Source organism: Monodon monoceros, unplaced genomic scaffold, assembly GCF_005190385.1.
Source record: "Monodon monoceros isolate NGI ecotype Baffin Bay Population unplaced genomic scaffold, NGI_Narwhal_1 Super_Scaffold_10, whole genome shotgun sequence".
NCBI lineage: Eukaryota > Metazoa > Chordata > Mammalia > Artiodactyla > Monodontidae > Monodon > Monodon monoceros.
In genome coordinates this window covers 4,939,421-4,967,161 of record NW_021703766.1, presented here as the reverse complement: position 1 = coordinate 4,967,161, position 27,741 = coordinate 4,939,421, and the positions used below count along the sequence as shown (strand labels likewise).

At 44.6% G+C, this 27,741-nt stretch overlaps 1 protein-coding gene across 1 annotated transcript in view; it reads left to right on the top strand.

Moving 5' to 3' along the window:
- Window positions 1–27,741, top strand: part of CDH13 (cadherin 13) — a 1,013,556-nt gene that overhangs the window by 969,719 nt on the left and 16,096 nt on the right. The window contains exon 11 of the mRNA XM_029206203.1: window positions 12,524–12,666. Coding sequence (XP_029062036.1) covers window positions 12,524–12,666 — 143 coding nt within the window. The remainder of the gene's footprint in view (window positions 1–12,523; window positions 12,667–27,741) is intronic.

Genomic DNA, 27,741 nt, shown 5'->3' with positions numbered 1-27,741 from the left:
ATGGTGCGTGAAGAGAGGGATCAGGACACCGGGGGGTGCTGGGACCACATACCACTCACTCTCTGCCTCCCAGCCCATCCTTGACCTTGGGCTTCAAGTCCTTTGTGCCCACCCAGGAGCCTGGGGAGAAGATGCCCGCTCTTGCCGTCTGATGCCACGAGCCTGTGTGTGTGAGTGGTGTGACTCAAGAAGGGTTGGATGACACTGGGCTGTGTGTGTGTGTGTGTGTGTGTGTGTTGTAAAGACACATTTAATTTGTATTCCTATGAAGTGAGAAGAAAAGGTCTTGGCAAACAGTTCAGTAGCTCCTGCCGAGAAGTGCACGGTAATTCTTTTTAATGAGAGAACCAGCCTTGATATGAGCCGCATTAAGCCTTCTATTGGAACGGGAATTCAAAATGCTCATCTTGGTAATTTACTCACCAGTCACCAACGTTTACCGAATGCCAGTGGATGCCTGGGGAGAAGAGAAAGCAAAGACAAATAAGACGTGTCTCCTGGACCTCAAAGAGCTCTTGTCCAGTAGCAGAAAACGCACAATTATGACATGTCATTTTTATTGTATGTACACTTGTGATTAGATTGGGCCATATGAAACTGCTGATACTTGATGGGTTTTGACCAATAAAATGGCAACTTTATGATTCAACGTAATATTTATATAGTATTGTATCAGTTTGCTAGGGCTGCTTCTCATTGCAGTGGCTTCTCGTTGTGGAGCACGGGCTCTAGGCGTGCAGGCTTCAGTAGTGGTGGCTCGTGGGCTCAGTAGTCGTGGCTCGTGGGCTCTAGAGCACAGGTTCAGTAGCTGTGGTGCATGGGCTTAGTTACTCTGTGGCATGTGGATCTTCCCAGACCAGGGCTCAAACCCATGTCCCCTGCATTGGCAGCCAGATTCTTAATCACTGCACCACCAGGGAAGTCCTATCATGCCTTTTTTTTTTTTTTTAATTTTATTTATTTATTTTTGGCTGTGTTGGGTCTTTGCTGCTGTGCACGGGCTTTCTCTAGTTGCGGCGAGTAGAAACTACTCTTCGTTGCGGTGCGCAGGCTTCTCATTGCAGTGGCTTCTCTTGTTGTGGAGCACGGGCTCTAGGCGCACAGGCTTCAGTAGTTGTAGCACGCAGGCTCAGTAGTTGTGGCTCACGGGCTTAGTTGCTCCGTGGCCTGTGGGATCTTCCCGGACCAGGGCTCGAACCCATGTCTCCTGCATTGGCAGGCGGATTCTTAACCACTGTGCCACCAGGGAAGCCCTATCATGCCTTTTAATATCTGCATGGTGTTTCATTATCTGGGTAACTAATCACTTTTGGTATTTCTTTAATTTTTCTATAATGAACAGTGATGGAGGAAACATTCTTGTAGCTAAATAACTCTGCCAAATAAGTTTGAGCAATGCTGTGTTCTGAGGCTCTTTCTCGGATATTCACAGTGTGAATCTACATTTTCAAGTCTCTGAGAAGTCCTGCAAAGGAGGGGAAGCTTTGATTTTATTAACCCAGCATTCCCAAATTTTAGAAGTTGCTCCGTTACTATTTCTTTAGGCTAAATTATTAGCAAAGGAATTTCTAGATCAAAGAATATATAGAGTTTTAAGGGACTTTCACCTATTTCCTTCTAGGAGTGTTGTTTTAGGAACTGGAGACGTTGGAGACAACTCTTCCTTCTTGGCTAAACTGAGATGTTCTTTTAATCACAATTAGATGAAAAGTTCAAGACACAAAAAGCATATGCGATGTTCTTTTTAAACAACCAAGCAATCAAGACAAGTGCAAAGAATTACCTGGGTTCTTTTTGAGTCTTCTGGGAAGTCAGTTTAGAAGAGTTTGATTCATCCAGAAAGCATAAGTTTTCCTTTTCTAGAGTTCAGACAAGAAACATGTAAAATGAGTAAAAGTCTCTCGTGTGGACCATCCCAGAGGGTCCTGGGAGATTTTAAATGCTGCCGTGGACCGTTGAGGAATGTCCATTGTAAATACTACTTTTGATATAAAACAACAAGGCTCAATCAAAGTAAATGTTTTGGACGGGCTGACTACTCTTCTTATATTCTGCCTCCATGCAACCATACTGGCTTTTTTATTTATTCAGCAAACACTTGCTAAACTTGCACCACGAGCTGGGCCCTAACTAGGCCCTGAGGACAGCTGTGAACAAGCCTTTGTCCTCTTGTAGAACTTACGTTCCAGTGGGGAGACGGGCAGTGAACAAGTAAATCAATACATAGCCACATTACCAGGCTGACTGCAGGGTACAGCACATGCCAGTGGGGAAGCAAACAGCCTGAAGGGATGGGGAGTCGATGGGAGAGGCCCCTTAGATGGGCTGGGTAGGAAGGAGGTGACATTTGAACTGAGGTCTGAAGAATGATACTGAGCCAGCCCAGCAGAGAGCTGGGGACAGAATTCCCGGCAGAAACCAGCAGCTAAAAAGCAGGCTGGGAGGGTGGAGGGCTGGGGGCCTCAGGTGTGGGGAGCAGGAATCGTGGATGGTGGGGAGGCAAGAATGAGGAAACAGCTGGCGTCCTCGGGCAGCGGGAGGCTCAGAGGCCCAGGATGCGTTGTCGCCCTTGTCAGAAGCTCTGTGTCTCCGCACACCTGACCGTACCAGGGCCACTTACCCACCGCATACCGCGTGGACCAGGCACACGGCTGTCCTCACACACCCTGCAAATCCTGGGACGTTGACTCCTCGGAATTCCGTAGCTTGTCCTCCCGTTTGCCTGGCATTTTGCCCATGCGCTCGCCCGTCCTTGACTAAGACCTGCGATGGACCAGACGTGTGACAAGTCACTGGGCTTGGGAAGAGAGGGAGACAGCCGCTCCCCATCATGTGCAGTCACCACCTCGTGTGCAAAGGGCAGTGTCCGGCGATGAATGCCCTCGGCAAAGGTCTGCATCAGGGGGTGGGGAGCTTCCCACCTTGTTCACTGCAGCCTCCCCCGTCCCTAGCAGAGCTCTGGGCTCCTAACATGTCTTCCAAAAATATGCATGGAGTGAATGTAGGACATCAGTGCCCAGGGCTGGGCATGTGTGGCCCAGGGCTCCGTGGTGGGAGATGCCTGCCAGCTCCTTCCCACAGGGGAGCCAGCGGAATCACCTGCTTGGGGGATAACTCAGCTAGACCATGGGCCATGCCAAGGTCAGTGGAAACGCGCTCCAGGCGAGGTCTCTCCGTATGAAGCAAGAACCATGTGGCTTTCCCCACAGCCCAGCCTCCGTAAGAAGCAGTGTCTGCAATCGCTCACCACCTGGACTGCAGTGGAGGGAGGAGGTCTGTCCGCTAAGCCAAGCACCCGCCCATGAGTACCTCCTCCGTGGCAGCTGGCCAGGCCGTGCTCACCGACCTTCAAGGCATAAAGCCGGGCTCAGCCATCCATCTGTCCCACTGTGGTATCTGCGGCAGCCTCACTCATCGACTTCTCGAAAGCGCCGATACCTCTGCCCAGCTTGGTCTGAGCTGAGCTCAAAGGCTCAGGGGTTGAGCAACGGCCATGGCCTGTCAGTTAATCACCCAATAAAAATAAACTCTGAGAACGAATGCAGGGGGTTTGACTAACTTTCCTGTGCTGGTCTTCTGACATCCTGGTTTGCCCTCCCAATGAGCACGTTTCTTCAAGACAACCCACCATGGGAAACAGCACCTGGCCCAGACACCACCACACCATCGCCTTTAGTGGACAGAAGCTGAACTTGACCTGCAAGCTGTACAGCCCTGGGCAGAGAGGCCCCAAACCTGGGCCACACGCTGCCGGGGGCTGTATCCATCCCAAACTCTGAAATGCCGAAACTAGTTTATTTTGCTTTTCAGCCTTCTAATAAGTGTTAGTAAAGTTGGGCAATCATGGATGAGGGATGGCCTCACAAGCCACAGGATGCTGAGCTACATGCCTGCAGGGTGAGGAAGAAATCCAACCTCTGTCCTGGAAATCAGAGAAAGAGAGGCTGTTTTGTCTCACGTTGGTCACCCCAGATCTCCCAAAGTGAGTGTCTAGGGTGCTCCGTCCCCGTCTTCGCTTGAGCGTTGGCCTTCTGGAAGACCCTTACACACTGGAAACCCTGCCTCCAATCACCACCCAAGGGTCCTAGGCCCAGGCCCACCTTCCACCCTGGCCTGACTCTACCCCAGCAGATGGGCTTGCGGGACAGAGGCTGGCCCAGGGCCAGCAGGGCCCCCTTTGCTTCCTTGGGGGCATGACAGTGATCCCTGGGGGCGGGGCTGCACGGCCCTGGGTGGGCGTGAGGGCTGGGCTGTGGGTGAACCTTGACTGCAATGCTTACATAATTAGACCTGAGGAACGTGGACCTTCCCTGTGCCCTGGGGACGTTAAGGATGGGCCCACGAGTGGCCACTGAGAACTGGACCCCATCGCACAGCCTAAATATGGCCTGGTGGGATAGGAAAGTGAAAGTCTCCTTTTAAGAAGCCTGATAAGACAGCAGAATCCTGTCATCATATTAGAAACACACAAAAAACAGAAGGGCCTTTGTTTGAGGGCAAAGTGGAGGCTGACGTCGAGAGCGGTGCCTTTAGTTTTTGCTATTTATAAATGTTGAGATTTTCCGGGAAGAGATGGCCGCTGCTCTAGAGTTAGGCTCAGCACGAGTTGTTTTCTTCCTGAGGATGTTTTTTGTCCTCAACGGTCCTAGGTGGAGGCGTGTGGGCCTGGAGTAATTTCCTAGGGCACGTCTCAGCGTGGGGTCAGCACCCCCAAAGTCCTGCCTCCACAGCCTTCATCCAGCTCAAGTCCTCCAGTTCGTGATCCTTCAAGAGCAGGGACCACCAGCAGCCCTTATCTAGAGAAGACGGGGAGAGAAAAGGACCACTGAAGATGAACTGATTTAAAGTGGGGACCAAAATCCATCTCAAAACCAAAAAAAGATTTGACTGAGACCTTATTTTGGAACAATAAATGATGAAAATCAATTTGTTTCTTAGTTTGTTTTAACCCCAGCCATAAGCTGTTCTCGGAGTGAACATGTGTGAACCAAGGATTGTTTTGCTTTGACATAGTTTTTCCAACAACACGCATGACAGCACACGCTACACTTCACGCTCTGCTTGGCACGTTTACGAAGAGGTGTCCTTCCAAGCCATGCCAGCGGTTCGTCCCCTTGCCAGAGGGCGTCACCTAATCCTGGGCAAACCACTTGTTTTTATGATATTAATTTAAATTTCATTGGCTCTGTGTTTTTGTAAATTGGTTTTGGTTTTACAGTTGCAAAAGAATTACGTCCATATGTAAGTATTTAAGTCACATCATAATAAAATTATCAGCCCACGTAGAGCTCTATGATAATTTTTTAAAGGACCTCATGTTAAGTTTTTGAGTTACTTTGGTCTCATCAATTAACCCTACTATAATCTTTTAAATTTTTTATTAAGCACCTGTCTGCTAAAAAATGTATGCTTTTTCTGTCCTTATACATTTGCCAGCAGCCGTGCAAGTACCTCTCACTCAAATTTTTAGCCTCTTTACCCAGAACATGAATTTGCAAATAAATGCTGCAAAACACTCTTTTTTGAGGCCCTGATAAACGCAATCTCCTTTCTCTTCTTCTGTCTGGTGACTGATTTCTCTCTGCTGCTTCCTCATTGTCTGGGGTTTACTTAGTCCAGCATTGCTTTGAGCCTCTTCCTGGAACTCCTCGTCTTCTGTGAGATGAACATTGTGCTCTGTGCTGGTTGGCATGTATTTGGATGGTTCTAGTCTCTGAGAGGCGGACTCGTAAGTGTGCCGACCAGGGTAAAGAGGGAGGGGATGTTAGAGACCATGACAGACGTGGCCAGAAGTTCATTCATGACATGGTCAGTGGAATATTCAGATGATGAGCCATCCTTGCTGGCTTGTTCTTGTTTGCCTTCTTGGACCCAGGAACACAGTGAAAGCCAGATGATGTTCATGGAATCAGCTAATAAGTGAACAAATGGGTGAATATCCTCACACGGAGGAAAGCTTACATTTTACCAAATAGTACCGAATTCCAGGTCATCCTGTTCCCTTCCAAGTGCAGTTTCTAGTGCTTGGGAAAAGCCACCCAGCATGGATATACAGGTGTGGGAGACTTAACCCTGACCCTGACAGTGCACAGAGGAGGAGCCAGGCCTGATCATTAATAGCAAAATTAATAATAATGGGGGCTTCCCTGGTGGCGCAGTGGTTGAGAGTCCTCCTGCCGATGCAGGGGACTGCGGGTTCGTGCCCCGGTCCGGGAAGATCCCACATGCCGTGGAGCTGCTGGGCCCGTGAGCCATGGCTGCTGAGCCTGCGCGTCCGGAGCCTGTGCTTCGCAACAGGAGAGGCCACAGCAGTGAAAGGCCCGCGTACCGCAAAAAAAAAATAATAATAATTAATAATAATGATAATGATCATTAATCATGAAAAACAATTTGTAGTTGCATTTTTAAAGCATCTGTTTAATATTTTCACCAACACTGAAGATATCAACTGACGTTCTTGTCTAGAGTTGACAGATGTGTTCTTGGATTTCAGAAATCTGAAGTCTCAGCCTGTTACTGAAAAGAGCCACATATGTAGTTACTGTATCAGGGTCCCACTTTCCCAAATTTTCTGACATTGTTAAATTTGTGACTTTACGCATTGAATCTGTCTTGCTAGATTTCTCCGTATTTCTTTGTGATCATTTTGGCCTGAGTCAATAATGAGGGCACCCTACAAGACATTTATAACCAGGGCTGTGGGGACTTTGCTTCCTTTTTTAATAACTGCTGCATTCACGTAGGTTTCGAAGGCAGGGTGGAGACTTCATAAATCATCTTCGGAAATAAGCTTGCAGAATGGGGATGAAGCTCAAACTAGAAAGAGCCCGGTCCCAAAGCCACGTCACAGAAGGTCCTATCAGCACCTTTGTAAGGACACTGGCAGCAAATTATAACAAAGGATTAATGGCCTCAAACAAGAGAGCAGGCGTGACCTTTGCTGGGAGAGGTGAGCAGCAGACCTGCCTTGCCTGGAACAGGTGGTGAGCCGGTATTTGGAGATGACAAGCATGATCCCGGCAAGTAGCTGGTGCCCGGGAAATGCCAGTTCCCCTCTGCTTGGCAGGGAGGGCTCCGTGCACACAGGGCTCACGCACGGAGGAGCAGGTCGGGGGTCGACAGTGTCTTCTGCAGGCTCAGAAGATTCACAGTAATCTTGAGCAAGGTCAGTATCCCGCTGGCGGGGGCCCCGCCCCTTTCTCTCCCACTAGTGAGAGCAGGTGGTGGCTAAGAATGACTATCTTTTAGAACAAATGATTCTCAGACCTCAGTTACCAGTGATATCTCCACCATAACTGAGTAGTTTGTCCCAGTGGTTAAGTCTCTAATTTGACTTATGTTGTCAATATGAACCTTCCAACAAAAGAACAGTTTAAGACAATATTATTTGAGACTTTCTAGGGATGAAGATATTAAATTCACACACATGTGCTGTATTATATTAAACCTTTCTCAAGGGTGTATGAAATTTTATAAACAGAAATAGGATTTTAAAAGAGTATTATATCAGCTTAATAGTTTGGGTATTTTTTTTTTTTTAGGAAATGTTACTCTTGTGTAGATTCCAATGCCATGTTCCTGAGTTAACCCCCTAAATAAAACCCATCCACAGGACACAGTCCTAGGGTTTCCTTTCCGAGTTTAATCATTGTGGGTTGAGTGGTAGATCTCAAGCTTTAGTAAACCAGAACCACCTGGGGAACTTGGTAAAAGCAGAAAGGCCCCATCATACTCAGCAACCTGGTAACCCTGATACAAGCCAGATGTGGAGAGCTAATGGCGTAGAAAAATTACCAACCCTCACAGTCTATTCTCAAGGCAAACAAAAATGCAGACTACGTTCAGGAGACAGAGAATCTGTATTGGAACCACAGCTCTGCCACTTAAAAGCTACTGGCCCAGTCTGAGCCTTTGTTTCCTCATCTGTAGAATGGGGTAATAGTATCTACCTTCCAGGCTGATGGGGCGATGATACGTAATAACGTACACACATCGTGTGGCACCTCCTCCGTGATCAATGAATGTGTGTTTACAGTTCTAGATACAACAGAAAGCAAATACTGAAAAATAGAAAGGCATGATGTGTTATGTGAGGGAAACTGCCTTGGCCGCAGTCATCACCGGTGTAATTAAATAACTAATGTAAATTACTAATTAACATCCTCTCTGCCTGCCAGAGTGTAAGTTCCAACAAAACAGGAATCCACTGCTGCCCCACCCAGCACCACACTCGGCACCTGGCACACGAGACACCCAGCAAATAGTTATTCAAAATGAGAGAGTAAACAGCATGGTCACTTTAAAAACATGCATGTGTTCATGTGTGTATCTGTACATAGTCTGGCCTCTAGGCCAAATTTTAGTAATGCTTATTTCTGGAGGTAGATGAGGGTGCTTTTAATTTTCTTCTTTTTGCTTGTCTATGTTGCCTGAGTTTTCTGCAATAAACACAAAAGACCTAATCTGCGTGTCATTGGGTATACGTGAGAGGGTGGAAGCCAGCCATCACCTCACCTACAGAACATGTTCCCTCATGATTTCTGGTGTCCTCAAGGGTTTGGATATGTGGTCTCTAGAATTAACATGGTTTTAGGAGAACCAGGAATTAAATGATTTCTAAAAAGAAGTAGAATTTCTTTTGCTTTTTTTTTTTCTTTTTCTTTTCTTTTTTTTTATGCGGTACGCGGGCCTGTCACCGCCGTGGCCCCACCTGTTGCGTAGCACAGGCTCCGGACGCGCAAGCCCAGCGGCCATGGCTCACGGGCCCAGCCGCTCCGCAGCACGCGGGATCCTCCCAGACGGGGGCACGAACCCGCATTCCCTGCTTCGGCAGGCGGACTCTCAACCACTGCGCCACCAGGGAAGCCCAGAAGTAGAATTTCTTTTGATCCATCAGTCTCCTTGTTCTGATCATGGAACATGCAGAGAAGAGCCTGAAACTGCTGTCCCCAGAAAGTCCTGCTGGCAAGGTTGGCCCTTGGCTGATGCCTGGAAGGTTGGATTTCTGGCGGGTTCCCAGCACCCTACCTGGGAGGAGGGCTCACTGTGCCTGAACTCAGGCTTTGTGCCAAAAAATATGGTTTGTGCTGGACTCCTGCTTTCCTTCTGAAAGTCAGCCATTTTGCTCCCTGCCTAGTAGCCTCTTTGAGAGGTCTGTCCATGGGGCACCTCGGGACAAAATTCCTTTACAATTCTGGGTCACCCAGGATCTGGATCAGTCAAAGCATGTTGAAGAAGGCTTGTTCATTCATTCATTCATTCATCCAACAACTGAGTAGCTACTCAGTGTGTGCCAGGCACTCTTCTAGGTACCAGAGACACAGTCAAATGAGGTAGATGAAAGGCGGGTGGAGAGTTAGGCAAAGCCTTGGAGACATGGTCAGGAGTTTGGATTTTATTCTGTGCCCAGAGGGAAGTTACTGGAGGATTCTGAGCAGGAACTTACATCATATGAGATATACACTGAAAATGGTCAATTTTCAGTTGGCTGCTCTTTGAAGAATTGACTGTAGCAAGTAGAATGGAAGCAAGAACCAGGTGTACTGGAGTGGTCCAAGCAAAAGATAATCCCTAGTGATCTCACCTCCTACTTCCTGTGGCAGAGCAGAGATAATGGACTCACACCAAACGTGCCTTTGTCCACTGAAGGGTGGAAAGTGAGCTCCTTAGGTGTGGTTGTGCATTGCTTGTTGTCATGGTAGGGATCTGGGCAGCTCTTCCTGTCCACGTCTGCTGGTCGTGGCATCTCTCCGTCCCTGAGAAGCCCTTCCTGTTAGCAAGCCTGCTTCCTTGGCTCTGGTTCCCCAGGAGCGGGAGAGAACGCTGTCCCCCAGATTTCTACAGACGCTCTGATGGCCTGTGCTGTGTAACTGAGCTGGGATTCTGGAATCCACTGGTCCCTTAGCCTCTTGTGTATGTTTTGTCAGGAGATTTGAAATATGCCCTTTCCTTTGTACTCAGAGCCGTAGCTACATGAGCTATTTCAAAACATTGTATTTCCTTCTGCTGGGAATTCTTTCTAGTTCTGTTTTTAAATAAAATGGTTGATTTGAGTCACCCAAGCAGATACTTCTTCTAACGCAGGGGGAATTAAGTGAGGAGCTGATTATACACCTGCTGTTTCCTTTCTTCCCTGTGGTTTTACAGGGTTGTTTGCTTCCTTCAGTAGGAATAGAAAATCACTCTGTATTTCCCCTTTCTTCTTTTCATTTTCCAGGCTCTCATAATCTTTCCCATCCTTACTGACTCCGCTTTGAGAATGAGCTGCGCTTAGGCTCGTATGTTGGTCTAAAAATACCAACCCTCCCTATAATCCATGCCATCACACGGGATATTTCTGATGGTTTCCCCCCATGAGAGCTGGGCCCCTGGCTTGGAAGTCCTTCCAGGTCAATACCAGGCCCGGGCCTCTGGCCTGGGAGCTTCCTTCCCTGCTCTGCCAGGGCCCTGCGGACAGTAAACCCGCTTCCCAGGAGGGAAGCAGGGCAGGACCGTGGTTAGGTGCCCCCCTCCCCGCCTCCCCACTGCTCTGATCTACTTATCAGCCTGCCCTGTGTCTTTCGACGCTGACACCTGGAAGAGGTCGAGCCTTGGCAAGCACGCGAGCAGCTCCTGTGAAGCTGCATACAGACTGAAATGAGTCTTGTTTTTAATTTGATTTTTCTTCCCCTGTAACAAGCAAAGTTCACATTACAGATAAATTGCCTGGAAATGCCAATTTAATAAGGCATATGCATTTTTCAGGCCCAGAAGCACAGAAAATATCTTGCACGCCAGTATTTTTGCACTAAAGGTTTATTTAAAAGACACCTTTGAAAATGCAGAAACTTACAGAGTGCCTGGCCAGTCGGTCCAAAGGGCTGATTTGACACAAGGGCTCATAGGCCAGGAGGTTGGAAGGGCAGGTCGGTTGATAGGTGTTGAGCTGTTTTCCCCTCTCGGGTAAAAAGCTCCAGGGTTGGGGAGGATCACACCTACTTCCAGGGGCTTCCATGCAGCTCTTAGTTTGGAGGGCGTGGGCATGGTGAAACCCAGCACTGGGCACTTAGGAATTCTCAGTAAATGGAATGACCCCGTCCTCCTCTCTCCGTGGCTGTGGTTCTGAGGAGATACAGGAAGATGGGCATCAAGGAGATCTGCGGCACGGGCAGACCTCCCTAAGGTCTCCGATTGGAAGAGGCACCAAACAAAATACATCAACTAATAGAGGGAAACAAAGGGCCCAGCAAAAATGCAATTAAATAGGACAGCGATGGAAACCTGATTATTATTATTTTTTTTTTTAAGGGCAGTTATTTCCTTCTGCCTCATTTATTTATTTATTTATTTATTTATTTATGGCTGTGTTGCGTCTTCGTTTCTGTACGAGGGCTTTCTCTAGTTGTGGCAAGCGGGGGCCACTCTTCATCGCGGTGCGCGGGCCTCTCACTATCGCAGCCTCTCTTGTTCCGGAGCACAGGCTCCAGACGCGCAGGCTCAGTAGTTGTGGCGCATGGGCCTAGTTGCTCCGCGGCATGTGGGATCCTCCCAGACCAGGGCTCCAACCCGGGTCCCCTGCATCGGCAGGCACATTCTCAACCACTGCGCCACCAGGGAAGCCCCCTGACCTGATTTTTGTTTTGGTTTGTTTTTTTTTTGTTTTTTTGTGGTATGCGGGCCTCTCACTGTTGTGGCCTCTCCCGTGGCAGAGCACAGGCCCCGGACGCGCAGGCTCAGCGGCCATGGCTCACGGGCCCAGCCGCTCCGCGGCATGTGGGATCTTCCCGGACTGGGGCACGAACCCGTGTCCCTTGCATCGGCAGCTGGACTCTCAAAAACATTCACTCAGCAACTATCTATTGAGTGTTGTATATGTACTAAGTAATGTTCTAGGAGCTGGGGTCATGACAGTGAACAGATATCCTTGCTCTTGTGGAACTTACATTTTTAGTGATATCTCTGTTCCATATGTTGATTCATATTCTTCTCTTTTCCTGACGTGTCTGTCCTCTCATTCTCTGACAATATCCCCCCATTCCTTCTGTCTTAGTTCAGATACTGCATCCTCTGTGAGGACCCCGGGGTTGCCCTCCATCAGAGATAATTACTTCTTCCTCCAAGCGTCCATGTGCCTTGCCTGTACCTTCATGACAGTGCTTCTCCTGCCTAGTCTGCATACCAGATACATCCAAGATGTAAAAGCAGAAGAAAAAGAAAAAAAAAAGCTGGACTTGGACTCAGGAGACAGGCTATGAACTCTGCCTCTATGAGAGCTGGGCAGATAAGAGCTCCTTCCTCCCAGGCTTGTCATGAGGAATAAAGGAGGTGCATGTACAAAATATTTAAAACAGAAAAAGCCCAGAGTTAATTAATGGTCAGTCATTACTTTCTGAATGAACAACTGTGCTATAATGATGTTTGTGGATTTGTATTAAGAATTATCCGGCAGCTACCCTGGGAGCTTGTGCCCAGTACTCCTTGAACATTTCTTGAATCTATTTTGAATGTAATCTGACGTTATTTGGGGATTTTTTTTTTTTTTCAGGTATTCTGTTTATAAGGACCCAGCAGGCTGGCTGAATATCAACCCCATCAACGGGACTGTTGACACCACTGCTGTGCTGGACCGCGAGTCCCCATTCGTCCATAACAGCGTGTACACTGCCCTCTTCCTGGCAATCGACAGTGGTGAGTAATTTTTTAAATGCCAATAAGTGAATACTTTTCAGTTTTAAATATATTTTTACATTTCTTCTGATATACCTAAAGGTGTGCTTGGGAAGAATTAAATGTGGGTGGGGGGCAGGGAAAGCAAATGTGTAAACACACGTGAGTCAGTAAAATCCCCAAGTCCTGGAATTCCTGAGTCTTTGTCTAGTTAAGGGTCAGAGCAGTGAGCTCACTGTGCTCCGTCTCAAGTAGGCGCCAAGGCTAGGAAGCCACGTTGATGTCCTTCATCTTGGTGTCATGTTGTCATCTACAAGGAGGGTTTTTTTACCTAATGCAAGTTGAAAGGAAGTCCCAGAGGACATCACCGACCCTGACAATTGAATTGTTCCCTCAGCTTTTTTCCTTTTATGATATGCACCACGGAAAGACATCAGGTCCCCTCAGCTGGTAGCTTCAGAAGCGCGGAACAATTGCTGTTCGTTCAAAAGCTAATAATGCAGTATCCACAACTCAGACTCTGTTCCAGACACTGGGGATACAGTCGTGAACAAACAAAAATCACTGTCCTCGTGCAGCTGACACAGTCATGGAGAACGGAAGGAAATTGAGTAAAATACATACTATTCAGAAAAAAAAGAAAGTATACTATTTATGTATGAAACAGGAAAAAGATAGCAAATGAAAGGATGCTACAGTTTGAACCAGACAGCCGTGAGAGGCTCACTGAGGAAGTGACATTGAGCAAAAACATGAAGAAAGTGGGGATGGGGCCCCTGAAGCAATCTAAGGGAAGAGCAAGGAGGCTGGGGGCTGGAGCAGAGAGGGCAGTGGTACATGAAGGGGATGGGGATGCAGATCATGTAGGGTCACGTGGGCCTCTGTACAACCCTTGGCTTCTACTTTATGTTGAAATGGGTTACCATAGCCAAGTTCTGAGTACAGTTCAAAGTGCCGTGATCATTCTGCTCTGTTGAGATCAGACATAGGAGACAAGGACAGAAGTAGGGACACCTCTTAGGAGACTGAGGGCAACCTAGGAAAGATGGTAGCTTGGACCGGTAATAGAGTAGGGGATGAGAAGAGATCAGATTCTGGAGATACTCTATATATTTCGGACACAGAGCTAACAGGATTTGCCATTGGCTGAGATAGGGGGAATCAGAGTCGGTTTCTGGGTATGTTAAGCTAAGATGTCTACTGTGTCAATCACACAAGAAGTTTTGCTCTCCCTGTAATTCCTAAAAGTGAGCTGTTCATAGCTGAAGATTCGGTTTTGAGTCCTATATATATATCAAAATGAATATTTTTATAGGGTTCTTTATATGTGCCTTCATTACCCAATAATGGGTGAACTAAGAATTCTCAGAGGCTGGGTACTTACACAAAACCAAGTAGGAGAGCACGTGTCTAAGAAGTGAGTGATCAGTGTGGCACCCAGTAGGCAGAGCGGGTTTCACAGTAAAGTCAACCTTTGAGTCTGGCCTTGAAAGACAGGATTTGGATAAATGGCAGGGTCAGGAGGTCAGGGTACCTGAGGGCATAGAGCAGAGGAGTCAAAATTAAAAGGGAGTGTGGCATGGGAGGTAAGAAAAGGAAAGAGAAGGGTTACATCCACTGTGAGTACATATGTAGAAACCTATTTGGATGTATACCGGAAAGTCATATCTTCAAGACATCTCAAAATCTGGGCAAGTCATCTGATAGAGCAGGCACCCAAAGGATCCCATAAGTTCTTGAGGAGGAAACTGACATGATGAAATAGCACATGGACATTCATCAACAGAGAGCTGGACCAGACACTGTGCTTGGTCCTGGAGACTCAAAGATGAATAATACATTGTCCTTGTGCTCAGTGAGCTAACGAGTTACTTGGCAAGTTAGGCTAGCAAACAGAAGGTGGCAATACACTGTCACAACTGTCCTACTGGAACTAAGCCCAGAGGAGCCCCTCATCCAGCCTCAGAGGTGGTCACGGGGAGCTTCTTGGTTGAGGGGATCTCTAAACCGAGTGATGAAGGATAGGTTGAGAAAAGGGAAGGCATTCTACTAGAAGCCTGAAAGAAGGTGGTTATGTGAGACACTTAAACATTGGTCGGCGTTACTGGAGGCTCCATGTTTACAGAGATAAGGTTACTAGGTCTTGTGGGGAATGCCCAGCTCTTATCACAGTGCCTGACTTAGAGCAGGCACTCATGTGTATGTGGAATAGATCATAAAATAGATCATGAAACGCTCCATATGCTATGCCAAGGAGTTTGATTTGGTTATCAGACTCCTCAAGAATAAACGCTGTACTGTAGAAAGATAACCCCTGTGGCGGTGTAGAAGATCAATCAGAGCATGATGAGACAGGAGGCAAGGAGGCATTAGAAAGCTGTGCAGAAATCAAGGTAAGAGAAGCAGTGGAAGTCGTTTGGGTGGAGTGAGCCTGGAGCTGGGAAACATTGTAAGACATAGCAGGTATCTTAGTTGAAGGGGTCAAGGCATGCCTGTTGGCAACAGAAACAAGCTAGAAAGGATGAATCTAGAAAACATTTGGATGGACAAAACAAGGCTTTGAAAACAACCCATACTCAATATGAAAGAGAGAATGGCAATACGAACATTTCTAGTGAGAAATCTAGTCCATTAATAGAAATGGAACTGGTTTCAAAGGATTGTTCCCATGTTGTCCTTATGGGGTGGATGTTGAGATGATCCCATGAGGCACTGCAACGTGGGCCTGAAATAGAGGCCAGGAGGTTTTACTCAGGGAGTCACAATGCAAGAGATTGTCGCCATCAGAACAGATAAGTTTTGTGGAAGGAATAGGTCTAGACAGGAGTGCTAAGGGCATCAACAGTGGAGGACAAAAAGCCAAGAATTTTAAAATGCTTTTCAAACAAAAAGTATCAATTATAGATCAGCTAACGTAATGATTTCAGAGTTCTCTAGTACGTAAAAGTATCTGTACTTGTAGAGAAAATTCTCAGCTAAGAACACCATGAAGGAAGTTTGAAACCCAGCAAATAGTTTAGTTACCATTGCCTTATAAAATATTTTATGCAATTATTCATCCAAAAAACTAGAAATGAAATACACTTTAATTTTTGCCGGAAACAGGAGTCTTCTCTCCAGGTGTGACAGGGCAAGCTGCTGATAGATTCTGAGGCTCAGTTTCTATAATACTTCTACAAAATGAGGAAGATAATTTCTACTTACGAGGTTGTAGTGAGAAAATGAAGTGCTGTGCCCTCTACACTCTCCATCAAAAGCAATATTAAATGTTCAGTAAATGTCAGTCCCACCCCAATGGGGTTATAGACAGGAAAGAATACAGCCGAGAATGGTCCTCAAGAAATAATGCAGTTTGAAATCTATTTCTTATCTAACTCTGTTAATACTAATATCAGACAAGGAAATCCAAATCTGATGTCACAGATGTTTCCAAAGGATAGAAATATCCCTGAAGATGGAATGATAAATAAAAAACAAGTTGGCATTACTATATAGAATCATCATTAGAGATGATAATCTTGAATAAGGCCCAAAAGACTTAGCGCAAAGAGAATAAATTTTCAAAGACCTCATAAATCAGAGTAACTTTTGTTTAAAGGCTCGTTTTTGTCACTCACTGAAAACTTATCTCTAGATATTATGGTTAACCAGGAAAAACCAACAGTAAGTGCTGTTAGATCAAAGTTAATAGTACTAACTGATGGCTCAGTGTTATACAAAGTAAGCATTTGAGTTTATTAATTTTATAGAAATTCAATGTATTTGATGGAATGAAAGAATAAGGAATTATTGTCATACAACACGAGGGAAACTAAAGCAAAATAAATTGATTTTCTCCAAGCAAGGAGTCAACTCAGGAATTTATGCCAAAACATGTCAATAAAATATATGGCCATGGGAACTTTATTGTAGGTTGTAGTAGACCAATGTCCCCACTGCAAAAACTAGAAAAATCTGGATACATTACAAAAGTCTTAATTGTAAAGGCATCAGAGAGCTGCAGAAGCAATGAAGCCTAACTCAACTAAAAACTAAAATAGGAAAGAAGAAAGAACCATTCTAAAAGGAGTGTAGGGCCACCAGCCATTTTTTTCTCTCTGGGGCTGTTTTAGATTCTGGGTGAGGATCAGGCCTGACCCAGGCAGGGCCCAGGATGGAAAGAAAGAAATGAGAAACACCTGTAACGGTCATGTGGCTGGTGTGACAGAGTGAAAACCTGAGGGCTCTTAAGCACATGGTTATAAATAAATGCCTTTTAAAGGGCAGAATAATATCTCCTGGGGTCTCACTGAAACAAAGACCTAACAAAGCAAGCAAACTTACCTTAAACACACAACCATTCTCTCTTTAAGACATTTGCCAGATTTTGAAGGTATGAGGGATTGGAGGATGGGATGGCTGATGCTATAGATTGAATATTTGTGTCTCCCCCAAAATTCACATGTTGAAATCTAATCCCCAGTGTGCTGGTATTTGGAGGTAGGGCCTTTGGGAGGTCCATGGGGATGGAAGCCTTCATGAACGGGATTAATTCCCTTATAGAAGAGATCCCAGAGACTTCCTTCACCACGTGAGGACACAGCACAAAGACTATATTGAAAACTACAAAACACTACTAAGAGTTTTTAATCCTGTGTAAATAGAGACCTATACCATATCCATGGATTAGGAGACTCAATGCTATTAAAATGTCAGTTCTCTCCAAATGGGCCTAAAGGATTCAATGCAATACCAAGCAATATCCCAGGTTTTTGTTTTGAGAAGAAGGGGAAGAAACAGATTATAAAATTCATATGGAAATACAAGGGGCTAAAAATAGCCAAGGAAATCTTGAAGAATAAGTTGGAAGACTGACACTACCGTATATCCAGACCTATTAGAAAACTATAATAATTCAGGGACTTCCCTGGTGCTGCAGTGGTTAAGAATCTGCCTGCCAGTGCAGGGGACACGGGTTCTAGCCCTGGTCCGGGAAGATCCCGCATGCTGCGGAGCAACTAAGGCCATGCACCACAACTACTGAAGTCCACACGCCTAGAGCCCATGCTCTGCAACAAGAGAAGCCACTGCAATGAGAAGCCCGCGCACCGCAACAAAGAGCAGCCCCCGGTTGCTGCAACTAGAGAAAGCCCGCATGCAAAAACAGAGACCCAACACAGCCAAAAATAATGAATAAATAAACAATTTTTTTAAAAAAAGAAAACTGTAATAATTCAAACTGTGTGGTGTTTGCTCAAAGATAGAAAAAAATGGCCAATGAAATAGAATAGGGAGTTCAGAAACAGATCCACACATATACAGTCCCTGATTATGACAAGGACAACATGGTAGTGCAGATGAGAAAGCATGGTCTTTTCAATAAATAGTGCTGGGTTTCACACATATGAAAAGAATTATCCTGACCCCTCTCTTATACCATATATAATAACCAATTCTAAATATGTTACAGGTCAAAATGTGGAAGGTAAAATAATACATCTTTTAGAGAAAAACATATTAGAACATATTGATGTCCTTGGCATAGGCAAAGTTTTTTTAAACAGGACACAGAAGTACTAACGACAAAAGGGAAAAAATGATATATTATATTAAAATTAAGAACTTCAGTTCATCAGATTATACCATCAAGAATGTAAAAAGGTAACCCACAAGGTAGGAGGTATTTATATTATAAAGGAATCCTACAATCTATATGCAAAAGGCACCACTCAAAGAGGAATGGGTAAGGGACTTGAACAGGTATTCACAACAGAGGATATACAAATGCCAATAAACATATGAAGAGATGCTCAACTTCATTCATCAAGGAAATAAAAATTAAACTATGCAAATACAAACTAAAATACAAATTGATCAAGGAAATGCAATGAAATTCAATACTCAGCACACCTTCAAAATGACTGAAGTGAAAAGATGGAAGATGCCAAGTGTCGGCAAGGCTATGAAATCATTAGAACTCTCATATCCAGCTGCGAGAAGTGTAAACTGGTACAACCACTCTGGAAACTGCAAGTATCAACGAAGGGTGAACATATGCATCCCCTATGATCCAGGAATTATGTGCCTAGCTGTACATCCAACGGAAGTATGTGTATCTGTTCACCAGAACCCCTATATGCCAGAATGTAAATAACAGCACTATTCATGATAGCTCAAAACTGGAAACTGTCCAAATGCCCAACAAAAGTAGAATAAATAAATGGTGGAACATTCACACAGTTGGGTCTGTACAGCGCTGAGAAAGAATGATGTGCAGCTATTCACAGCAACACGAATGAATCTTGCAAACGTAACATTGAGCAAAAAGAAGGCTGAAGCAGAAGATCGCACATGGAATGATTCCATTTATATGAAGGTCAAACGGGCGAAACTAATCCATGCTTCCAGATTACGTTGTGGAAGGGCTCTTTTTTTAATTGAAGTATAGTTGATATACAGTGTTGTAAATAACTATATATATAGCTATAAAAGAATATATATATTCTTTTTCAGATTCTTTTCCCTTGTAGGTCATTTCAAAATATTAAGTGTAGCTCCTTGTGTTATATAGTAAGTCCTTGTTGTTTATGTATTTCATATATGATAGTGTCTATCTGTTAATCCCAAACTCCTCATTTATCCCTCCCCTTGCTTTCCCCTTTCGTAACCATAAGTTTGTTTTCGATATCTGTAAGCCTCTTTCTGTTTTGTAAATAAGTTCATTTGTATCATTTTTTAAAATTAGATTCCACATATGAATGATATCATATGATGTTTGTCTTTCTCTGTCTGACTTCACTTAGTATGATAATCTCTAGGTCCATCCATGTTGCTGCAAATGGCATTATTTCATTCCTTTTTATGGCTGAGTAATACTCCTTTGTAAATATGTACCACATCTTCCTTATCCATTCATCTGTTGATGGACGTTTAGGTTGCTTCCATGTCCTGGCCACTGTACGTAGTGCTGCAGTGAACATTGGGGTGCCATGTGTCTTTTCAAATTATGGTTTTCTCCAGATATATGCCTACAGTAGCTCTATTTTTAGCGTTTTAAGGAACTGTGGAGGAGTTTCTTGATCTTGTATATACTGGGCTAACTCCATGGGTGTGTTCAGATTGTGAAGTTTCTTCAAGCTGTGTATTTGTAGAAACATGAAAGTTTCTATATTTCAATACAACTTAAGAAAAAAAATATATATGGCTACACAGAGAGCATGTCCCTGGTCCACTGTGCCTTCCCCAGGAGGCTGTGACCATTCATGTGCTCTCTAAGTATCTGCTACCCTAAAGCTAGACTCTCAGCATCTTGTCATTCTAAGGAAGGACAGTCCCCAGCTGCTGGGGGTGGGCGGGTGGCAGAACTGCCAGCAGGGGTGAATGACAGGATGTCTGCAGAGAGAACAAGGTGAAGCATGCGCTCTGCAGTCCCTGCAACACTTGGCAAAAAGCGAAGTGACCCCATCATAGCTGCTACACACAGCTCTACTTATTCAGTTCAGAACAGTGGTGAGGCAGCACAGAAAGAGAATATACTTTTTAGGTACCTCTTAGAGACTAGAAACTGTGATATCAGAATGGAGGAATGTAAAAAAAGTAGTCAGATACAGGGCTGGAAATCTGTTCTGAGTTAATAGAAATTAAAAATTCTTTGGACCTGTTTGCTTGTGGGGGGCCCCAAAGCAAGTCTATATAGATTCCAGAATCGCGCTTCACAGTAATATTGATAATGCCCGGGTTATGGATGATTCGGGGAGGGAAAGACACTAATCACTCCCTACAGATAGAGGCTAGGTTGTAACCCACAGCACTCTCAAGGATGTACAAGGCACTTTTCGTAAACTGTTATCGGTTTTAATGAGCTATAAATTACCTAACAACATTGTTTTATTATAAGCGAAATGCTTTTGTTTTGCTAAAGCAGAAATGGCTGTGGTTGAATGATTGGCACAGTAAAGCCTTTCATCCTACAGATGATATGGTGTGACTTTCCGTGTTGGCGAGCAGTTTACCTTTAGAAACGAATATCATCACTTATCTTATGTGGTCCAGATTAGTGCCTTCAGAGTACAGGAACTCCTTCATTAAAGACTTAAACGAACACAGAATTTCTGGCATATGTTAAGAAAGGGGGAAAAAAAATGACTGTTAAGGAAAATACCAAGATGGAGAGACGACATTCAGGAATGCAGTCAGGTGGCATCCCTTTGGGGATGTGCTGACAGGGGGGCAAAGCAGCAGCAATTAGCACCGGGCAAATCCCAGTGTGATTATCGTTGCTGCTCAGGTAATCGCCAGAAAGGTCAAGTGTTAGCCTCACTGTCTTATGTGGGCCGAAAACTGCCACAAGCAGTTTCTTGTAAGAGTTCTGGAATCCCACTGGAGATGGCCATGGGCAGGAAGGCATAGCCGGCTGGTGCTTCTTGGCTTACTGCCTTCTGCTCAGGAGTTCTATCAGGCTGGTCTTCCTACCTCCTTCTCACCTGTAACCTCATCTTTCACTCCTCCTCCTGTTCTGAAATTGTGTAGGGTTCAGCATTCCATGATTGCTATTGAATGGCTCTTACGCCCTCAGAGAAGTTCTAAATTGTGACTCCAAATGCCAAAGACAAATACTCTGCTTCAGGAAGTTCAAGTGCCCTTGCTCCCAGCACCCAGGCTATGCAGCGAGTTTAAAGAAAAAAGAAAAAAATTATCCCTCTTAGTTCTTACTAAGGCTTGGTGCGTACGAAATAGTTTGAACCAGGAAACGCGTGCTGTCTCTAGCATCCATATGAAGGCTTTATGCGATTGTCAAGCGTCACATCCCCATCTATTTTCACTGAAAAGAATGAGGGAATGATAGCATAAAAACAAGCCCAGCTCTCGCTAAATTCAGCAGCATGTTTTCATAACTTAGCAACTTGTGTAAAGTACGTTTGAGTCTGTCGGTGAAAAATGTGCTGTGGGTTACCAAGAAGACCCAGATAGAGAACCAAGCATAATAGCTGTAAAATTAAAATGGAATAGACTAAGATATTGATTTTTCATAAGCTAAGATATCTCAGGTCCTAACCTGTCTTTTCCTTCAGTCTCCTATATAATAGACGTTCTGATAACGCAAAGTGATTCTAAATTGAAATATTGTGCAAAATACCTTTAAATTAATTAAAAGAGAAAAAAAGTTATTCGGCCCCATAGTGAAATGACCACTAAACCACAGGATAGCAACAGCCCCCAAACTGGGGATGACAGGGACCTGAACTTCAAAAAGATGCCTCTTTGTGTAGATCAACCAAGACTGCTTAGGGGATATAGTCAAATTACTTAGATTAATTCTACTTAAAAGATGCTAGTTTGGATAAAATCAAGCCATTAGTTATGATGGCAACCCAATTAAGCCAGTTTAGCACCCCTTATCTCAGCTGTTATAGTAATTGAGGAAGAAAAATAAATTGAAGGCCCAGTGATCATTCCTTGTTATTTCAAGTACCAGTAAAATATCAATCACGCTGAGAATACTAGCTACAATTTTGTCACTGACAAAATGGCCCGATAAAAGAGCTCTTGAGATCTGGTAATAGAAAGGCTGTGATCAGAGCCATCTGTAGGCAGCAAGTACACTCCACAGAGAGACTGGGGCCTGGTGCTCTACTAACCCTCGGAATGGGCCAGCTCCCCAACTTCACTGTGCCACCATCAGTATGAGACTTAGGCCCTCTCAGCCTGTTTCCCCACCTGCAGAGTGAGGATAACGCCACCTGCCCTGCTGAGTTGTTACAAGGATGGGAAATCAGGAATGCAGAATTCCTGGTGCTTTGTAAGGACTTTAATGTTGTAAAACTTAAATATTTAAGTCAACCCACTTGAGCTGAGTTATGGACTGATTTTTCTAAACTTATCATTGCAGCATCAACAGTGTCTGAGGCAAACTATGACATGCCATCTGACGACCACCCTCGTGGTGGTCTGAACATTTTTCTAGAGCAGGGACAGGCTGAAGAGCCCTCCACTCGGAGTAGTGCTCTAAATCAGAGAATTAGCCAGAAAATGCCGCCCTCGACATGGGTATCCATTCACGGAGCTTCTGTCTGAGTGGGGAGACTTAAGCCACCCTTCATCTACCTGACAGCAGGGCATTTCCATGCTGACCAGCCAAATCAACCATCTTAAACATAATGTTTTCAAACGTTATTGGGGAGAAAAGCTGACTCCGGCATTAAAATACCGTCTGCAATGCCCATCTATGCCAGCTCAGTTCATCCTGCCGAGGGGTCTCTTAGCTTGTACTCCGTGGTATTCCCTCTTTCCCAGCCTGGGTAATAGCATCACCACCTGCACGGTCCCCAAGCTGGAACCCCATCCCCACTGAGGCTCCTGCCCCATCGCTCCCAGTCCAGCTCTCACTGTCTATCCAGCCCCCTGAATCCAGCCTCTGCCCTTGCACCCTGGCTGCCCTCACCTCATCCCCCATCGTCAGTCCGCGTTACTGCACTGGCCGCCCAGCTGGTCCTCCTGTGCCCTCTCTCCTCACTCAAGCCCTCTCCTTTCCCTGCCTCCAGCATCCCCTGCTCTTATCAAAGCCAGCATCCTGCTTAAAAGTCTACGAAAACTTATTCCCACAAAATAGTCACACGATTCCCTCTGCCTAGAACAACCTTCTCCAGCTACACAAAGTATTCTCGCTTCTAAGCCACATCTTCATGGAGCCTTTGGAACTGTCCCCAGACAATTATTCCATGTCGCAAGCTCCCGTGACATTTTATCCTCACGTCTCTTCCCACACTTAAAGCGCTATCCTCAAAAAAAAAAACAAAAACAAAAAAAAGCGCTATCCTGCATCTGTTTACATATCTGTTCCTGCCACACTGCTAACATTTCAAGAACAGGCACCCTGTATGGTTGATTTTTGTGCATATCCAGTAAGACACAGGGCAGAGCCCCAATAAATAATTATTGGCTGAATGAATAAAATAAAACTGTCATGTTTAAACATGGCCTTCAAATCAACTATTCCCCTACTTTGGCCTTTTCTTTAAAGTCCGTAAAATGGAAATAAAAAAAGCCAAAAGGTGGAATTTTTTTTTAAACAGTTCGGGTTTCAGATTATTTCTCCTCCAAAAGAATTTTTGAGTCTGAATTATATGAATAATTGCCTCAGCTCTACATCGAGTATCACCCGTGGAAACCTGGCATAGTTTGCAAATCTATTTTCTACCAGGTTTTTGGTTGGTTTACTATTAAATGTTTTCAAAATATAAAATGAGATTGGTAAGATCTCTATTAACAAAGCAATAAAAAATGCTTATGAATTAAAATGCGACGAGATTCTTGGCTTACAGGGCACATGCCAAAAAAAAAAGATCTGTAAAATACTGATCCTGCAAACCATAGTAAACAGAACAAAGGGATGAACTAAGCAATACGAAGGGGGACCATACAGAGAAGAATCCTGGTTCACTCCCATTTCTGAGCAAAGGTAAAGATAGCTTAGAGCCCTGTTCACATGAAATAAGAAGTGTGACATTTATTTGCTCACAGCTGCTTAGCTAAGGTTCAACAGATGCCCAGAAATGCGGAAGGAACTTGTGGGGAGTAGCTTGCCCCACCCAAGCATTCTGCCCTGACAGACAGGCCTCAGAATCTAGCAGGGGTGCCCAGCCTTCAGTCAGGGGCCACATCTGAACTGTGGTTACTTATGAATTGGCCCATCCTCCTGATTTCCCTCCCAGAGTTTAGGCCTCAGGCTTTCCTAAGGCACCCAGCTGAGGCCTCCCTCCTTGTTCCTGGTGTGGACTCCCTACTCTGAGCCCCAGTTCCACAGACCCCATCCCACACACACCCTTGTTTCTGCCCTAGGTGGGGGAAAGGAGGACACTTTCTCAGAATAGAAGGAAACGTATGGAAATACAAACACATATGATTACATGCATGGAAAGAGCAACACATCCTTAGCTTTTTCAAATCAACCTAAATTAATTCAAAACTCAACCAGGGGACTGTAGGCTTTTTGAGCGTGAGCCACCCATTCTCCTTGTGTGGCAACTTATGACAAACACTGCATTTTCCTTCACCACACACACTCACAAAAGCCTACCAGGTAGGTAGGTACCAGGTACCTATTATAATAGGATGATGACGGAGAACAGTCCTTATGCTCAGAGCCCGTGGAGCTCAGAAATGAGCTTCCTGTCTTTCCCTCCTCTCACTTTCTCTTCCTGCATTTTATTCTTCAAGCAGGCAACCTCACTGTGCACACTATTCCCCATACAAAAGTCACGGTTCCCAAGGTAAGACACATGCTACACGCCTCTAGGCCCGGTGACTAGAAAAATTTACTACCTTCCTTTACTTCTCAGAGCTAGCTTCTGAAAGTTCTTGCTGAGATTCAACCTTCTCTGCATATGAAGCCAGCCCAGCCAAATGTGGAAAGACCAGGGACCCTATTCTTCTAAGGGGACTCTCTTGAGGAGATGCACTGGGGTCTTATCTTACTAGTCTAGGGACATTGTAGCATGTGAAAATCTGGTCCCTTGTATGCACATGTTAATAGCAGCATTATTCATAACAGACAAAAAGTAGAAACAACCCAAATGTCCGTTAGCTAGTGAATGGATAAACAAAATGTGGTCCATCGGCTGAATGGAATATTATCCAGCTATAAAAAGGAGTGAAGTACTGATTCTTGCTATAACATGGATGAACCTCAAAAACATCATGCTAAGTGAAAAAAGCCGGACACAAAAGGCTATGTTGTATGATGCCATTTATAGAAATGTGCAGGAAACACAAATCTATAGAAAAAGAAAGTAGATTAGTGGTTGTCTAGTACTGGAAGTAGGTATGAAGAGTCAGTACAAATGCGCCCGAGGTTTCTTTTTGGGGTGATGGAAATGTTCTAAAATTAGATGGTGGTAGTAGTTGCAGAACGCTGTGAATTTACTAAATATCAATTCTTTGTAAAAACAGTTAGAGGAAAGAAAGAGGAATTGGAAAAAAATATTTTTAAATCCCTGTATAGCTTTTGAGTTTACATTTCTGTTTCTGATTATTATGGTAATCATGGTTATTATTAAAGGAGATTGAAAAGAGAAAAGTATTATTTTAATGTTAATTACCTGGAGAGATAATCATTATTTAGGCTTTGATATATTTCTTTCTAATCTTTTTCCTAATCATATATATCTTTTAATTAGAATCACACTGTTTTTGTCTGTTATATCATGCACATCATATATATGTGTGTGTGTGTGTGTATATATATATATATGTAAATATATATCTTCTGAATAATGGAACATATCAGAAAATTTCAGTGTTTTTTTGGGTAAGTGGAAATCCTGTTTGGTCAGGGTTCTGAATAAAATAACATTCCCATAATTAAAAAAACAAACAAACAACAACAAAAAAAAAACCTGGCCCTGCTTCTCATTACATCCACCCACAGCATCAAAGCAGTGCCAGGAGACCCACGTGTGACATGTTTCCTTGGGTACAGGCCTTAGCTCCGCCCACCTTCAACAAAAAGCAATGTATTGTTGGTCACTTAAGTAACGAAAGCACAGAGATTGTTTTTTACCCTTTCTACCAATACTTGATTTGATGCCAACCACAAGCAGCAAAATACCTAAACTTTGAGCTCCACAGATGAGTCTGGCACAGATGGTGAGTTGTGCTACAATCACCAATCATTCCGCTCCCTTGCTAGAGCTCCCAAAGTGTGCATTGCATGGGAACACTGTGTCTTATAGGCCACAGCCCTCAAACAGGTGACACAGCACCAATGCTACAGAGCCTTGGACAAGTTACTTAATCTTTCTGAACCCCAGTTTCCTCTTCAGAAAAAATGACGGAAAATTGGAAGGTAGAACCCCACGGGCTCAAAACAGCAACCTCTCTGGTTTGCTTGAACTTTTCTTACTCTGATTAACAGCAGGGGTTCAGCTTCTCTCCATAAATGCTCACTTTCATTAGTTACATGATCCTGCTTCTCTTAGAAAACGCACAGCTCTGCCCCCAAATAAACCTAGAACACAGAAGTCCAAGCATCAAATGCTGAACCAACCAGACTGAGGGTTTGGCCGGGACAGCTGGCACTGAGCACAGGACACCAACTCGACCGTCTCATGAGGAAGTTACCACCACCACAGTGAAGAAGTACAAGTTAAATTGTCTTGGTTCAAAATCAAGCGGCAGGATCAATTTGTTCCTGTCCTGATCAATGTGTGAGGTATTACAAGCTGTCAGTGCCGAGTGGGAACGACGAATCCAGAAATGGGAGCAAGCAGTGGTCCAGAGCACAACTTCATGATGTCAGAGCATCTCTGTGGTCTTCAAGGCACAGTCCTCTTGATGGAACAGATTCACTCATTCAGGTCCAGGAAAGAAAATGGTGACCGTTTCACCCATGTCAAGCCATTGTTTGGCAGCATGAAAGCTTGAAACAAAATGAATGACCCACCAAGATTTGAAGGCTGTGGGGAGGAAGAGGGAGTTGTCGTTTAACGGGGGCAGAGTTTCAGGTGGGGAAGATGAAAAAGTTCTCAAGATGGATAGTGGTGATGGTTGCACAGTGGGGATGTACTCAGTGCCATTGAACTGTACACTTAAAAATGGGGACTTCCCTGGTGGCACAGTGGTTAAGAATCCTCCTGCCAATGCAGGGAACACGGGTTCGAGCCCTGGTGTGGGAAGATCCCACATGCCACGGAGCAACTAAGCCCGTGCGCCACAACTACTGAGCTTGTGCTCTAGAGCCTGTGAGCCACAACTACTGAGCCCACGTACCTAGAGCCCGTGCTCCACAACAAGAGAAGCCACCGCAATGAGAAGCCCACGCACCGCAACGAAGAGTAGCCCCCGCTTGCTGCAACTAGAGAAGACCCAGTGCAACCAAAAATAAATTAGTTAATTAATTTTGTAAACGGTTAAAATGGTAAATGTTATATATATATATTAGCACAATAAAAAGTAGCTCATTAGAAAAAGATACAAAAAATAATAATAACCCCAAATCATGGTTTAGGAATTTTAGTTTGCTTTCATGGTTGAAATGAGAGCCTGTAAGGATCAAGCTACACAGTGCAAGTTCAGACATAGAAAGCGAAGTTTAACCCTTGCTCTAGAGAAGGAGGCCTG